The 14,412-nt window shown below is 49.5% G+C and overlaps 1 protein-coding gene across 1 annotated transcript in view; it reads left to right on the top strand.

Moving 5' to 3' along the window:
• MERTK (MER proto-oncogene, tyrosine kinase) overlaps positions 1–13,261 on the top strand; it is a 96,947-nt gene extending 83,686 nt beyond the window's left edge. The window contains exons 14-19 of the mRNA XM_028517144.2: positions 499–591; positions 1,640–1,758; positions 4,467–4,576; positions 5,739–5,898; positions 6,516–6,652; positions 12,207–13,261. Of these exons, the coding sequence (XP_028372945.1) occupies positions 499–591; positions 1,640–1,758; positions 4,467–4,576; positions 5,739–5,898; positions 6,516–6,652; positions 12,207–12,720 (1,133 nt within the window). The 3' untranslated portion in view covers positions 12,721–13,261. The remainder of the gene's footprint in view (positions 1–498; positions 592–1,639; positions 1,759–4,466; positions 4,577–5,738; positions 5,899–6,515; positions 6,653–12,206) is intronic.
• Positions 13,262–14,412: the final 1,151 nt, after the last annotated feature.

Below are 14,412 nucleotides of genomic sequence, written 5' to 3'. Positions count from 1 at the left end.
GCATGGCACAGAGAGAGAGGGCATGTGTTCCTTCTTTTTTTAAGGCCAAATGGATTGCAACAGATCGATTGGATTTGCTTAAGATTTTTTTAAACTAATACACTTTAATTTTTAGAGCAGTGTTGGGTTTATAGAACAACTGGGCAGTCAGTACAGAGTCCCCGTGTACCCCCCCATACACAGCCCTCCTGTGTTAACACCTTGCACGAGCGTGCTGTGTTTTTTACAGTTGACAAACCCACATTCAAACACTAGTGACTGAAGTCCATGGGTTACATTAGTTCATCTGTGTTGTATGTACAGCCTGTGGGTTTGACAAGTACCTAACCTCACGGTCACAGTGTCCTGCAGACGTCTCACACCCTGCGTCCCCACACCCAGCCCCTGACCAGCACTCATCTGTTCACCAATTCTACTCTTAGAGAACAAAATTGCTGTTGCCCCTTCTCTTCATGGAGCACATTATTCATGCCTGAGATTTCCCATTTCTCCTTTCAGTGGACAGCTTTTCTCAGCGAGAGATTGAGGAGTTCCTCAGCGAGGCCGCCTGCATGAAAGACTTCAGCCACCCAAACGTCATCCGGCTCCTAGGTACCTCAAGAGAGGCGGGGCTGGGGCCGGGGCTGGCTCATCCACTCTGTGCCCAGGGGCTACCTGGCATAACCCAAAGTGGTTCATAATGTGGGGCTTTTCACCCCAACGGCTTCTCCTTACAGTCACACTTTCGGAGGCTGATGGTAAAATGGGTAAAAACGGGACAGGATTTAATGTTAGAATTTGGCTGTTAGCACCACTAGCTAAAAAACACAAAAGGGAGGTCAGGTTCCAGGGGCTGCTGTGTAAGCAACACACTGTTCCAGGAGGGCGAGCAGCCTAAAAATAAGGAGATATTCTGACGACTTATGTTTGCTCTCCTGCAATTTAATAAGCACTGAATTCTTTGGGGAACTTTCAAAGTGTCTTTGACACTTAAGGGAGATGTGAATACTAATGTCTGGATACAATATTATGTCAAAGAAACTACTGTTACTGGTTTGCAACTATTGTCTTCAGCAGACTGAGAACAATCGTGCTTTGTAATTGCACCCAAATGTGCCAGACTGGCTTTTCAAGCCTGGTGTCAGGTGACAGGCAGGCTCTAGTTCTGGAATTCCATGGTAAACGGGGTTGCAGATTTCCCTCTGTATAACCGTTACAACAGGAGGGTGGATTTTATCTAAAGGCCCTCAAAATACCTTTCGGAGTTTTAAGCATTTGGTTTCAGTGCACATCTTCATACGAGCCAGTGTGTAACTCACACGTGGAACTGCTTTGCTCCTGAACTCTAATGCAGTCACTGCCTCTCACTTGGACTCAGCACAACGAAAACCCAGGTTTCTAGGCAGCCAAACTTGTTATACCTTAAATTTTGAGAGCTCTCATGCAAAGATTGGCACTAATCTGAGAGATAAAAAACGCCAAGATGTGGACTCAGTGCATGTTCCATGTTCTGGAACACGGTGTGTGAGTCTGAGCACGTTTGTTTTCTTTGCTGTTCACTCAGCAGCACGTGGTTTCGATTTGGCCCGAGCTGCTGCCGTGTTTTTTCTGGCCACTGCTGACAAGGGCTCTTTGTAACTAACTCTGCTCTTAATTTCAGGTGTTTGTATAGAAATGGGCTCTCAAGGCAGCCCGAAGCCCATGGTGATTTTACCCTTTATGAAATACGGGGACTTGCATACCTATTTACTCTACTCCCGACTGGAGGCGGGATCAAAGGTAATTCATCACCAGGTGCATGGCCTCTGGGCACTCCTCAGCCGTGACAAGGCCTGGACGACCTCGGAGTCCAACCCAGAAAATAAATGAGGGAAGGCCAGGACTTTAGCCTTTGTTTGGTGCTCACTGTGCACCCCGGAGGCTGAAATGGGGTGTCCTCCCTCACAGCAGGCCTGCTCCCAGGTCCTGTTAGTCCTGTTTGTGGGGGGAGGGGCAGCGGGGAGCACGGTCTATCTATCGAAGCGCTATCAGAGTGGCCCGCTTCTTTTGAAGTCACCTCTTTTTCACTTGTTCACTGTGAGATGGCTGGCTGCAGGGCCCCACTCAGTTTTCAGAGGGAGGCGCCCTGAGCTGTCTGTCGGAGACGCGGCGGGCGAGCTTGCCCCGCCCATCTTTCTCTTCCTCCTGAGCCCCTCTGCTGCAGAATCCGCGTGCTGGTTGCCGCAGCTTTATTGTAATTCTTAAAATCACGTAGTGAGATTCCTCCAGATTCATTCTACTTTCCAGAATTGTTTCTGCTTTTCTAGTTTTGTTGCCCTTCCACACGATCTCAGAAGCGGCTTGTTTGTGCTGGCCAAACATGCTGATGTCATCTCCCACTCTTGTGAACAACAAAGTAACGAGCAACAACTACACAGCGTTTCACTGACTCATGAACAGTTTCTATTTGCGAAAATACAAGTATATCTCCAATGTTGGAAACTAACTCCCATGTCTTATTAACATGAAAAAGGAATATATTTCCATATTTTAATACTTTTATAGCCATAAATAGAGCTGAAAGTCACAAAGTGCACAGAGAAACTGGAAAATCAAGCTTTTGTTCAGACTTTTTCCTTGCTATCGGTTCCGTCCACTTGGGGGGAATAAATAGTATCTGTTCCTGCCTGTGTGGCCCAGGACGAGGTCTCAGCAGCACACTGTGTCCCTGCAGCTGGGCCTCAGTGCCCCTCTGCCCTGGGCTCCAGTGCACGGACCCAGGCTGTCGTTTCCTTTGTTCAGATGATCTTTAGTTTCTTCCATGTTGTAGTTGTCAAAGTATAAGTTTTGCAATTCTTTTGTTAAGTTTATTCCTAAAGATTTCGTTTTTCATTTTTATGCAGATAAAATTATTTTCTTGATTTCATTTTCACATTGTTCACTGCTAGTGTCTAGAAGTACAGTTGATCTTTGTATATCAATCTAGTGTCCTGCAACCTTGTTGAACTCATTTATTAGTTCTACCATGCAATTATCTTTTAAATGACTTGTGGTCACAATTTGTAAGAATAAAATCATTGTTCCAAGAAAAAATACACAAATGAGTAGTTCCTGATATTCATTATACCTTCATGAATGTGAGCAGATTTGATATTTCTTGGTATCCAAATCTGTCTCTGGAAATTAGCACCCAGGAAATTAAAGCCCTGAATATACAGAACACAGGCATATGACTTTCCTTCCTGACCTGTGTACTTTTTTTTAACAACTTCATCATGTAAAGGTAAAGGACCACAAAAGCATTTGACTGCATAGACCACGGGTGATTGACACAGGTCTTAGCTGGGAAACATGAATCATTAAAGTGTTTATGTGGCTTCAGTGGCTTTCTTACTGCCACTCAGAGGACTCACACCGCCCGGACTAAACGTGACAAATCCAGTGTGTGGAGGAAGGGATGTCGGATGGACACGTTTGTGGTTGCCAGGAGCCTGTAAACCCTTCTCTCTCGGGCTCTGGCTGCATTCACACATGCATCACTACAGAGAGGGCCCCTTCTTTTTAAGATTTTATTTACTTATTTTTAGAGGGGAAGCAAGGGAGAGAGAGAAGGAGAGAAACGTTGATGTTTGAGAGAAATATTGATCAGTTGCCTCTTATTTGTGCTCCAACCAGGGACCAAACCCACAACCCAGGCATGTGCCCTGACCAGAAATCGAACCAGCGACCTTAAGAGTTGCAGGACGATGCCCAAGCCACTGAGCCACACCAGTCAGGGCGAGAGAGGGCTTCTTTTGTCTCGACCCTTAGAATCAGTTCCAACCTGGGAGGTTTCTAACGCAGCAGTGCAGTGTACTTCCACCACGTGGAGGGAACACCAGACTGCTGAAACTTACAGGAGGGTCCTAGAGGAACAAAAATGAGAATTTCCATGATAAGGAGCAAAGACCATCCTAATTTCTCTCTCAAGTATCTTTGATACTTTATCTTTTCTATCTTTGATAGAAAAGTATCTTTGAAAACATTTCAAATTAAAGTGATAGCAGATGCAGGTGCACAGCTCCTTTAGCGGCGACTTTTTGCCTCAAAACATTAGCCCCCCCCGCCCCCCACACAAATTCCCCCTCCATGAAAGCAGACCACCCTTGAGTCCCCTCTCTGTGTGGCTCACGTGGTTGGTCCACGGCCCCTCTGGACACAGAGGATCCCACTGGATCTCAGAACTTGGGAACAAATGTTCTTCACTGTCAGTACTTTCAAATGTGGGGAGAGGAAAAAATGTGATATCTGCCAATCAGTTTTAGTGTTTGTTTTTTGTCTTCTTGGTTTTTTTTTTTTCATTCCTTTTTTAAAACCTTAGTTGTGCTATTAGTGATCCAGAAATGAAAGGTTTGTTTCCGTGTTTCACAGCCACATATTTAAGATGTAAAAACATTGTTTTCCCCCAGGCAGAGATAATTTGCAAGTTTTCTTTAAAAAGTAATCTTCTTTCTTGCTCCATCTGCCAGCATATTCCTATGCAGACACTGGTGAAGTTCATGGTGGACATCGCCCAGGGGATGGAGTATCTGAGCAACAGGAATTTCCTTCATCGAGACTTAGCTGCTCGAAACTGCATGTAAGGGTCCTGCTGCGTCCTGGAGGGTTGGGCTGCGCCGTGTTGGAGTTTGTGGCAGGGGCGCAGGGGTGGCCTGTCGCTGTGCAGTCAGTAATGAAACTCGGGAAGGTCTGTCCCTGAGCTCTCGTGGTGCTGCCTCATGAAGACGCGCTGTTCCGCACCGACCAGGCGACCACGACGGACGGACACAGGAGCTTGAGCTTACATTCTCCCCTCTTCACCCTGCCCCAAAAGAGCCACTGCCTGCTGTGAATCTCCAAGAGAATAGCTGTGTCTTGATTTTAATTTGCTGCTCCAAGGAGAGGGAATGTTCCTGAAATGTTTTGCTTTTATTCGCTCTTCGTGGTTGAAGCCGGGGCGGTGGGGCCTGCCCGCCTCCTGACCAGCCCCAAACACGTTCCCTGGTTTTTGAAAACCGGAATGGGTCTTGTTTTTCTTTATTTAAATGGTTTTTCTGCAATGGAGGGAGACCTGTGAAAATCTTTATTCCCCTTAACATTTCCTGCATGTTTTTCCTCCCAGATAGGGTGACCAGCTGTCAGTTTGCCCTGAACTGAGGGTCTCCCAGGGAGTGGGACATCTAGTTTTAAAAGTCAGTGTCGGGAAAGCAGGGACAGTCACCAACCTCCCTCCAGACAACTCATTTCTTCTCTTCCTTTTCCTTCTTGTGTAAGGTGTGTTTTAACAAGTTGGGCTATAAATGTGATTGTCTTTAATTTTTCAAGTAACTCCTCAAGTACCACCTGGCCATGTTTGCAGGGAGTCCAGGGTCCTCTCTCATGGAGTGTACATTCCCACTCTCCCCAAGCTGCCAGGAGGCTCCCTTGGTCCACAGAGCCAGTGCCGCTTCCAAACTTCAGGCAGGAAGGCTGCTGAGGCACTCAAGTCACGGAGGCTTGGATTTGAGCTGGGCTCCTTCTGCTTGTCCTGTGCAGCTCCGCTCCCCCGTTGGGGCGTCTCCATCCTTGTGCACAGGCGGCCTTGCTGGTCCAGATCCCCACACAGGCCCTCTGCCCTTGGTCCCCAAGCAGGACCCTTCCGGGCTGGTGGGTCTGTGCCTTTGGGCCACTTAGCGTGCCTGTTCTCAGCTGTGTGTGACGCAGGCCTGTGCTTTCAAGCTTTGCCTGTGACATGTCTGAGGGCTCGAATTCCCTCTCTGTAGGTTGCGAGATGACATGACTGTGTGTGTCGCGGACTTTGGCCTCTCTAAGAAGATTTACAGTGGCGATTACTACCGCCAAGGCCGCATCGCTAAGATGCCTGTGAAGTGGATTGCAATAGAGAGCCTCGCGGACCGAGTCTACACCAGTAAAAGTGATGTGGTAGGTACAAAATTTTGATTCAGGACCTTGAGTTTCAGAGATGAATCACGCTAAATGAAGTGACTTAGCTGGTATTGCCAAACATTTTACTCTGATAAACCAACTGTTGGAGGCATGCTCACATCTCTCATATTTATTGCTAGATACTCATTCTGATGGAATCCTAGATTCTGGTGATGTCCCCTGACATTCAAAAGATCTGTCTTTACATGAGCCCTTAATGTATTCCCATTTTCATTTGCTACTATATAGTGATGTATTGCCCACAACTAAGATATTCATGTTAAATTCAGTAGGTTCATGCAGTGGCTCTGTGGGACCGAAATGCTATAGAAAAGGTGCTGTGTGGTTGCCTCTTCAGCCAGAGATGAGGAAAGAAAGCACTCAAGAGACTCTCTCTGCTTTGTCAGAGTTCCCAGAGCAGCCTTAGCAGAAAACAGGGGCTGTGGCACTCCAACCCCACGTCGCTGCCGTGTTGGGAGCGCAGCATCCCAGGCACAATTGTCAGCTTTGTGCACAGTCATCAGGGCTTTCGGAAATGACCTTTACAAATGAAAAAGTCCATTTAGCCTTTCTGAAAGGACTCACATATGAACTTCTTGTTGCTTTGTTCTCAGTGGGCATTTGGTGTGACCATGTGGGAAATTGCAACTCGGGGGATGACGCCCTACCCCGGGATCCAGAACCATGAGATATACGACTACCTTCTCCATGGCCACAGGCTGAAGCAGCCAGAGGACTGCCTGGACGAACTGTGAGTGAGCCTCTCCATGTCACCAGGCACCTCTATGGGCCAGCCAGTGGGTCTTCGAAGACCTGGGGACACACAGCCACAGGGAGTGGGGCCATTTTCAGCCAGGCCGTGTGCGCAGAGGCGGCACATCCAGGCTGGAGCCTCTCCTGGTGGGAGGGGAGGTGCGTGCACATGTGCAGTGGGCCAGCACGTCCCACCGGTCTGCAGGCAGCTCTAGGAAACGCTCCCTGGGTGAATGGGCTGACGTACCGCACGTGGGAACCCAAATGGCTGCTTGCCCTCTTGAGTGGCCACTGTGCTTCTCCCCCTGAGTGTGCAGCATTCCAAACAAACACACGGCAGTAAAGTCTGTGCTCAGGAAGTCTAGACACCTAAGCCCACGGCTCCGAGGTCTGAGGTCAGGCTGGCCCTCAGAATCGCACAAGGGGTGTCCTCACTGTGCGATTCCTCAGCTCTGTGCCCAGGCACTGAGAGTCCGCTAGAGCAAAGTGAGCCCAGGAGTGCATGTCTTAAAGCACTCTGCGGGAGACCGGGTTCTCAGCCCAGTGCAAGAGCATCAGCTCTGGGTGTGCAGGCCCACAGTGCACAGCCCGTTCCCGACAGGCCCCTCCTCTCCAAGGCGGGCAGTGCGGGGACAGGCCCAGGCTCACAAGGTGCAGGGGCCAGGTGCTGCCTCCAGCTACCCATGGAGGAGGCCTTGAAGCTGACTTGACCTCTCTGTGCCTCACTCTTAGCCACAGGTACAGTGTAGTGATGTGGACCCTGGCTGGCAGGATCTGTGTGTTGTGGCCACAGTGAACAAATTCACACGGACTACAGATGCCCTGTGGGGAAAAGGGGACAGCATGGCCACTCTCTAAGTGAGAGAGAGGGCCCCAGCCCCTGCCTGGACAGGCTTTTATTGCTTTTCTGGATACATTACATTGAGGATGGTCCTCATTTACTAAGCACAGGTCCGCTGTAGGTGATTACCTTTTATAGAAAACAAAGGAAAGAATGTTGCTGATTACTTCAAAGAGAAGGATGTTACAGATCAAAGGGAAAGGTGGTTGAACTGGTTACACTCCTTACTTGGCAGGTTTAGCACAGACGTTAGGAAGTTACTTTAGAGATAGGCAGTAAACATTGCTGCCTCAATCCAGGGTGAGGGAGTTTTAGCAAAAGCAAGTCTCATAGCAGCCGAGGTACAATGCAGGCCTGATTCCCCACGGGAGAACCTATCTGTGGGCCTGGCTCCGGTGTGCTGGACCTCGCTCCCCACTGGCCTTGAGTGGGGGATGGGCTACATTGCCACACCACTCGGAATGGTTCCCTATAGTCTAGTCGAGAATTCGTCAGAGGTGTTTGGGAGGGTCCAAGAACGTGCAGGGTGTGTTCAGCCTGCGGGAGGCACACAGCACGAGTCACACGTGGTGCTGATTGGTAACAGCATGGTTACAGGCCCATCTGCCCAAACCACTTGCTGACCTTCTTAAAATAATTGCTTGTGGCATTGCCTCCAGCTTGTGATATAAAACTTCCTAGTGTTGAGTATCTTCCCCACATAATGGGGGTTACAGACATTTTCTCCATATTCGGCAAGATTTTAGGACCTTAGGCCTGCGTGGGCACAGGCTCTGAACCGCTGGGCGGGAGCATATGTGGGACGCGCCCCCCCCGCCCCCCGCTGACTGTCACACGCGCATCCCGCTCTGGCCCTGCTCCCTCACACGGGGGAGCGCCAGGTTAGGCGGCATGCAGGCCTCTCGGACCTCATCCAAGCCAAACAGAAGGAAGCTTTACTTTTATTTTATTTTTTTAACGGGAGGATATCAAATTTTAATACATGCACATGGAGAACTCACATGAGCGTGGGCATTCCCAGAAGGGAGCTTCGCTGGTCAGGGCCTCAGCCTGCCTCGCTGCGGGGGCTGTCGTTACTGAGGTTGTAAACTCTAATGTTAACGACAGAAAGAAAAAACATGAAGCCCTTTAAAAACATTCTGAAATCCTAATTAAGTTAGATCTGGGGTTTCGTGGTGGTTTTTGAAAGGCCACGTGAATGAGATATTTCTTCTGAAAAGGGGGAAGCTGCTTTACCCAAACAATGCTGAATGAAGAGTTTTGTGGCTGTTTCTTTCTTGGCTTCTGTTTGCCACCACAAGCAGTTGGTATTCGCAGCGATTATCTGAGGCTTTAACAAGGTCTGGGCTGTGTCACACTGTGGTTTTTCGGGGCCTTGCGCAGAGCCAGAGGAAGAACGCTGACTCGGTTTTCTGGGGGAGCAATTAGGTGAGAGCTGCAGAGTCGGCGCACGCCATGTGGTCAGGAGGGTCGGGCGGCCCCATGGGAGCCGCCCCCTTCCCGCTGGCCCTGTACCTCAGGCTGGAACCAGGCCTCCTTCTTGGGCCCCCATCCTGTCTGCATGCTGGCCAACAAAGGGGCCTCTCTTTCCATACCTGGGGCATTTTCTTTTAAAAACGAGACACACTTCTGAGATTCTCACCTTCATTTGCTGTCCAGCCTTAGCTGAGATGAGTTCACACCTGCGGTCCTTGCCCCTCGGTGTTTTTGAGGCCAGCTCTAAGAAGTATAACGGTGTGACAGAATGCACTCCATGCCCCGCTCCTCCGTCCTGCCCTCCAAGGCTGCCTCTTCTCGGGGTGTCGCCCGCTTCCAACTGACCAGGCGGCAGGTCTTCTCCCCTGGCCCAAGAGGCCACTCTGTACGATGCCCTCGTCATCTCTGTAGGGCATTCCCTCAGCTGAGCTCATGGCCTCCCTGCTGCCAGACATCCCCACCAGCTGACCCCTGTGGTTCGTGCATTGGCACTCACTGCCCTCACCCTCCAGGGACACTCAGGAGCCACTGTGGTCTTTCTTTATCCCACTGCGCCCCATCAACTGGCAGATATCCTTCAGTGTGCCCCAGCCCTCCAGCCCTGCCAGTAACACCACGGAATCAGAGGATCCCAGGCTGGCGGGGCCTGGCATCGTGTGCTTGCACTCCCTCACCGTGCGTGAGGAAATGGTGGCACGTCGACATCACGCAGCTCGCACCCGCCTTCCCCCTCCCAGACACCCTCCTGCACCTACTGATCAGTCCCTCCACTTCCACCTGTGGCATCTCAGGCCCCGGGAAGCAGGGCAGGGGGGCTTGCCCTGCACCAGCTGTCAGAGCTCAGACCCCGCATAGCGCTAGAGAGACACACGCTGCAAACAGGACGCCAGCCTCTCCGGTGGCACTTCTCTGAGCGGATATGACACACTTGGCCACCCTCAGAGCCAGGGAAAAGCAGGTGCCCGACAAATATGGGTAAATTCATAAGTCCATACATTGTATAGATTTGTATGATTGCATGTTTTCAACTCCTTTTAAAAAAAACTACTGTTTACCATCTTAACGATTTTCAAATGCATAGTTCAGTAGTGCAGGTACATTTGCCTTGCTGTGCAGCCATCACCACCATCAGCTCCGGAGCCCTTTCATCTGAGGAAGCTGAAGCTCTGTCCCCAGGGACACAATAACCCCATCCTCTGCTCCCCCGGCCCCAGCAACCTCTGTGATTATATCTCTTATAAAAGTCGCACTAGAAAAACAAACGTGACCATTTACAGAGGCACCTGCCAAACTTCAGGTTTTTCCCATATCTGAAATTGAAATCACTGACCGTCTTGGGCCTCCCTTACCAGCCAGGGACGGCCCTGCTGCCGCCCCCCTAGGCCCACCATCGCGGGAGTGGCTCAGGCAGTACATGCGCTGCCGTGTCTGCAGGTCGTGTTTACGTGGTTACGTGTTTCATAAAGGGCTGAGAGGAAAAGGAAAAGAACTTTGAAAGTGACATTGCTACCATGTCGTATGAAGAAGAATCTAGATTATGTCAGCGATTTTCAACCTTTTTCATCTCATGGCACACAAACTAATTACTAAAACTTGGTGGCACCATAAAAATATATTTTTGCCAATCTTACAAAAATAAATGGGCATAATTTTGATTCATTCACATCAGATGCCTATTATTGTGTTGACTGTTGTCATTTTTTTATTTGACAACCTAAGGAAAAAGAGGTCAGTGCCCCTGACTAAATAGTCAGGTACTGCATGTTTTAAAAATTCTTGTAGCACACAGTTGAAAATCACTGGACTGTGTAAACACTTTCTCCTAAGACATGGAATAAATGATGATAAATTAAGTAACAGTGCCTTCGTGGCCTAATAAAAGGGAAGTGTCTCTAAGAACAGAATTTCTCCAAGCTCATCTCAGACTGCAAACAGTCAAGGCTCTGTGGAAATCAAGGAAGCCATGCAAATCAATTTACACCATAAAAACCTCAAACATGGACACAGAAGCTTTTTGCCAAGTCTCAGCGTCTGTCTTGTGAAGGTAAAACGGAGAGTCAGATGGCTGAGCCGATACACAGGAGCGAGTTGGGCTTGTCGGGGACACGGGCCTGCTGTTTTGGTGGCTCAGGGTCCTGTGCTCACTGCCTCCCAGAAGCCTATGCCTTGTTGGTAGAAGCTGAAAAGTAAGAAGTGCAGATATTGATTGTCATGCATCTGTGTGAATGAGATCTATCTGTGCGTGTGTGTTAGTAGAATTAGCCAAAGTTCTACAGGATGTGATTACTTGTGAATATAGGAATTGTATATTTAGGTTCACAAGATAACAGCAATCTACTACATGTGTCAGATGATTAAGATTTGGATCATTTCCTTACCCACGAATATCAATTTTCTGGAAATAGAAAAGAATCCAAATGAAATGGTGGTGAAGCTCAGTCTTCCCAATTCGGTCAGCTCCCTGTTTTGCGGTGCTCCTGTCAGTGTCCCTTCACCGTAATTCTTAGTTCCACAGGGAGTGAGGATGCCCCTGAAGGGAACCTTCCCTGCTGAGCACAGCAGGGGTGTCGTGACAAGCCCTGGTGGTCGGAGGCCAGTTCCCCCACTGCCTGCTGCTGCCCACGTAGCCATGGCATGTTCTGTAGCGTCCCTGAGCCCACTCTCCTTCTCACTGCATCGTAACAGGGACTGTTGAAAAGATTAAGTGTAGCAGTGCCCACAAAACACCCACTTGGTGAGGCACACACTCCTTCACCCCCCGCAGGCCCTTCTTACTCAGCTCTCCTGATGACGAGTCCAGTCGGATGGTACAGAACGGGGGGCAACACACTTTTTCTGTAAAGGGCCAAGTAGTAGACAGTTTTGATTTTGAGTCCATATGGTCTCTGTTGCAACTACTTAACTCTGCCTTTGCAGTGGAAGCAGCCACACAGAAACAAATCAATGTACCTGTATGTAGTCCACTAAAACTTAACTCACAAAACAGACCATGGGCCAGGTTTGGTCCATAGGCCATAGTATGTCCTGTATTCCTGGAGACAGAGGAGTACTATCACACACCATGGAACATTGATACAAGCCAACCAAATATCATGGCACAAGGAGAACTTCAGTAATTTTCAAAAAGCAAACTCAGTGTAGATTAAACTGCGATAAAACCCAGGACAAGGGGGAAACAGGGTGGACTACGCTCAGTGCTGAAGTAACTCAGGTAACTCGTGCTCTCTGCTCGTAGGTATGGAATCATGCACTCCTGCTGGAGGACGGAGCCCTTGGACCGGCCCACCTTTTCCATGTTGAGGCTGCAGCTGGAAAAGCTCTTAGAAAGTTTGCCAGAAGCGCAGGACAAAGCTGAGGTCATTTACATCAACACCCAGTTTCCAGAGAGCGGCGAGGGCCCTGCAGAGGGCCCCGCGCTCATGCAGCTGGACATGGACATCGACCCGGACTCCATCCTTGCTGCCTGCGCATCCCGAGCTGCGGTCAGCGTGGTCACGGCACAGGTGCATGAGAATGGACCTCAGGAGGGAAGGTACATTCTAAATGCGGGCAGCGAGAACTGGGAAGACCTGGCTTCTGCCGCCTCAGCAACAGGGACAGTGGGCACCAGCAGTGTTTTCCTGGAGGACAGGCCTGTAAGGAACGGGGTCTCCTGGTCCCAGTGCAGCACGCTGCCCTTGGGGAGCCCACCGCCAGATGAACTTCCGTTTGCAGACGACTCCTTGGAAGCCTCAGAAGCCCTTGTGTAAGGAGATCCGACCGACAGTCCCAAACCAGGGAGCTTCCTCTGCCTCCCAGACCCTCCTGTACCCGGAGATTCTGGTGTCTGTCTTCCTCGCCAAGTGAATGCCACGGCCCGGAAGCACCCGATGATTGTTGTTAAGTACGTCGTCGTTAAAAACACACAGTATTTATTTAAAGAGAAAAATATGTATGTATATGGTGGAAAGAGATATAGATATTATATTTTAATAAGAGAAGACTTATTTTATGCCACTTATCTTGCAGATTTTAAAATTTAAGCTTTAACAGCTTCATCTCTAGAGCTGCTCCTCGATGTTAACATTTGCACAAAGTTTTTTTTTAAAGTTCTCTATCTTTTTTCTGACTATTAAATGTAAAACTATTTGTAAAATGAAATGTCACATTTGACACTGTTTCTGGTCTTAAGAAAAATCTGATATTCTTTTGTGAATCATCTGTTTGATAAGAATGACTTTTGATATTTAAAGTTTCATAACTGATTAATTCTTTGATACAACTCTCTAATAAAATACGAATGAGGAAGGATGGGTTGTGCTTCGTTGACTTGGAGAGACAGGTCGCCGGTAGCCTCGTGTCTTTGCAAAGGAATTCATTCCCTTGGTGCCCGACCCTCGAGGCACTTGGTCTGGCCGTTCTTGGGTGTTCCTTAAAGATCAGACAAAACATTCCGAAGAGACCAAAGGTGAAGAACAGAAAATGTGAAGAGGCTGAAAAGTGCAGCGTGAATGGGAGGACTTCAGATGACTAGTCAGAGAGCGTCGGACAGGGGAGGACTCTGCTGCCTGGGCGGCAGGCGCGGCAGGGGGCAGGCCTGGTGCCCCACCGCCTGCGCCCGCGTCCCGGGCCCTCCTCACAGCAGCCTCATCTCTGAGCACCCGCTGCATTCCCAGCTCTTCACAGGACTAACCTGTGCATCTGCGCATCACAACCACAGTGCCAGTGCCGTCGTCCTGTGCAGGCCACGAAGTGAGGCTGCCAAGGTCGAGTGGTCTGTGGTGGCCCACACCTAGAGGAGGCAGGAATGACAATTCCAAACCATCTGCTTCTGGCTGGTTCCAAGCATGGGACTCCAGGGTCTGCGCCAGGGCCTCTCGGCCTTTTTTTTCTTTCCAGTTTTTTTACTTATTGATTTTTAAGGGGGGAGGGGGGAAAGAGAGGGAGAAAGAAACATCAATTTGTTGTTTCATTTATTGGTGCATTCATTGGTTGATTCTAGTATTTGCCCTGACTGCAGATCAAACCTGCAGCCTTGGTGTTTCAGGACCACGCTTTAACCAACTGAGCATCCAGCCAGGGACAAACCTATTTAATGTAATTAATAAACGGAGATGGTACTTACTATGTGCCAGGCACAGCTCTCACTCAATCCTCCCAACAACCCTATTAGGTGCTATTAGCTCTACATCACAGACCGGCAGACTGAGGCAGGCAGCAGCTACCTTACTCCGTTCACAAGAGCAGCAGCCTGATGCGGCCAGTTGATTCCTCAGCCCTTGAGGCAGCACGACTGGCCCGGGACTACCGCCGTAGCCTCACGCAGGCCACCGCAGCCTGTGAGGATCAGCTTCTGCACCAGGCCCGGGGCCGTGGCCTTCCCAGCGTGGATCCTGGTGCTGGCTGCCAGCCCCGGTGTCCCTGACTCCAGGGTAAGCAGCCCCCCTGTTACTGTGAAGTGC

Source organism: Phyllostomus discolor, chromosome 6 (assembly GCF_004126475.2).
Source record: "Phyllostomus discolor isolate MPI-MPIP mPhyDis1 chromosome 6, mPhyDis1.pri.v3, whole genome shotgun sequence".
Lineage (NCBI taxonomy): Eukaryota > Metazoa > Chordata > Mammalia > Chiroptera > Phyllostomidae > Phyllostomus > Phyllostomus discolor.
Note: the sequence above shows the minus strand (reverse complement) of the source record. Positions and strands in the feature narration are given on the sequence as shown.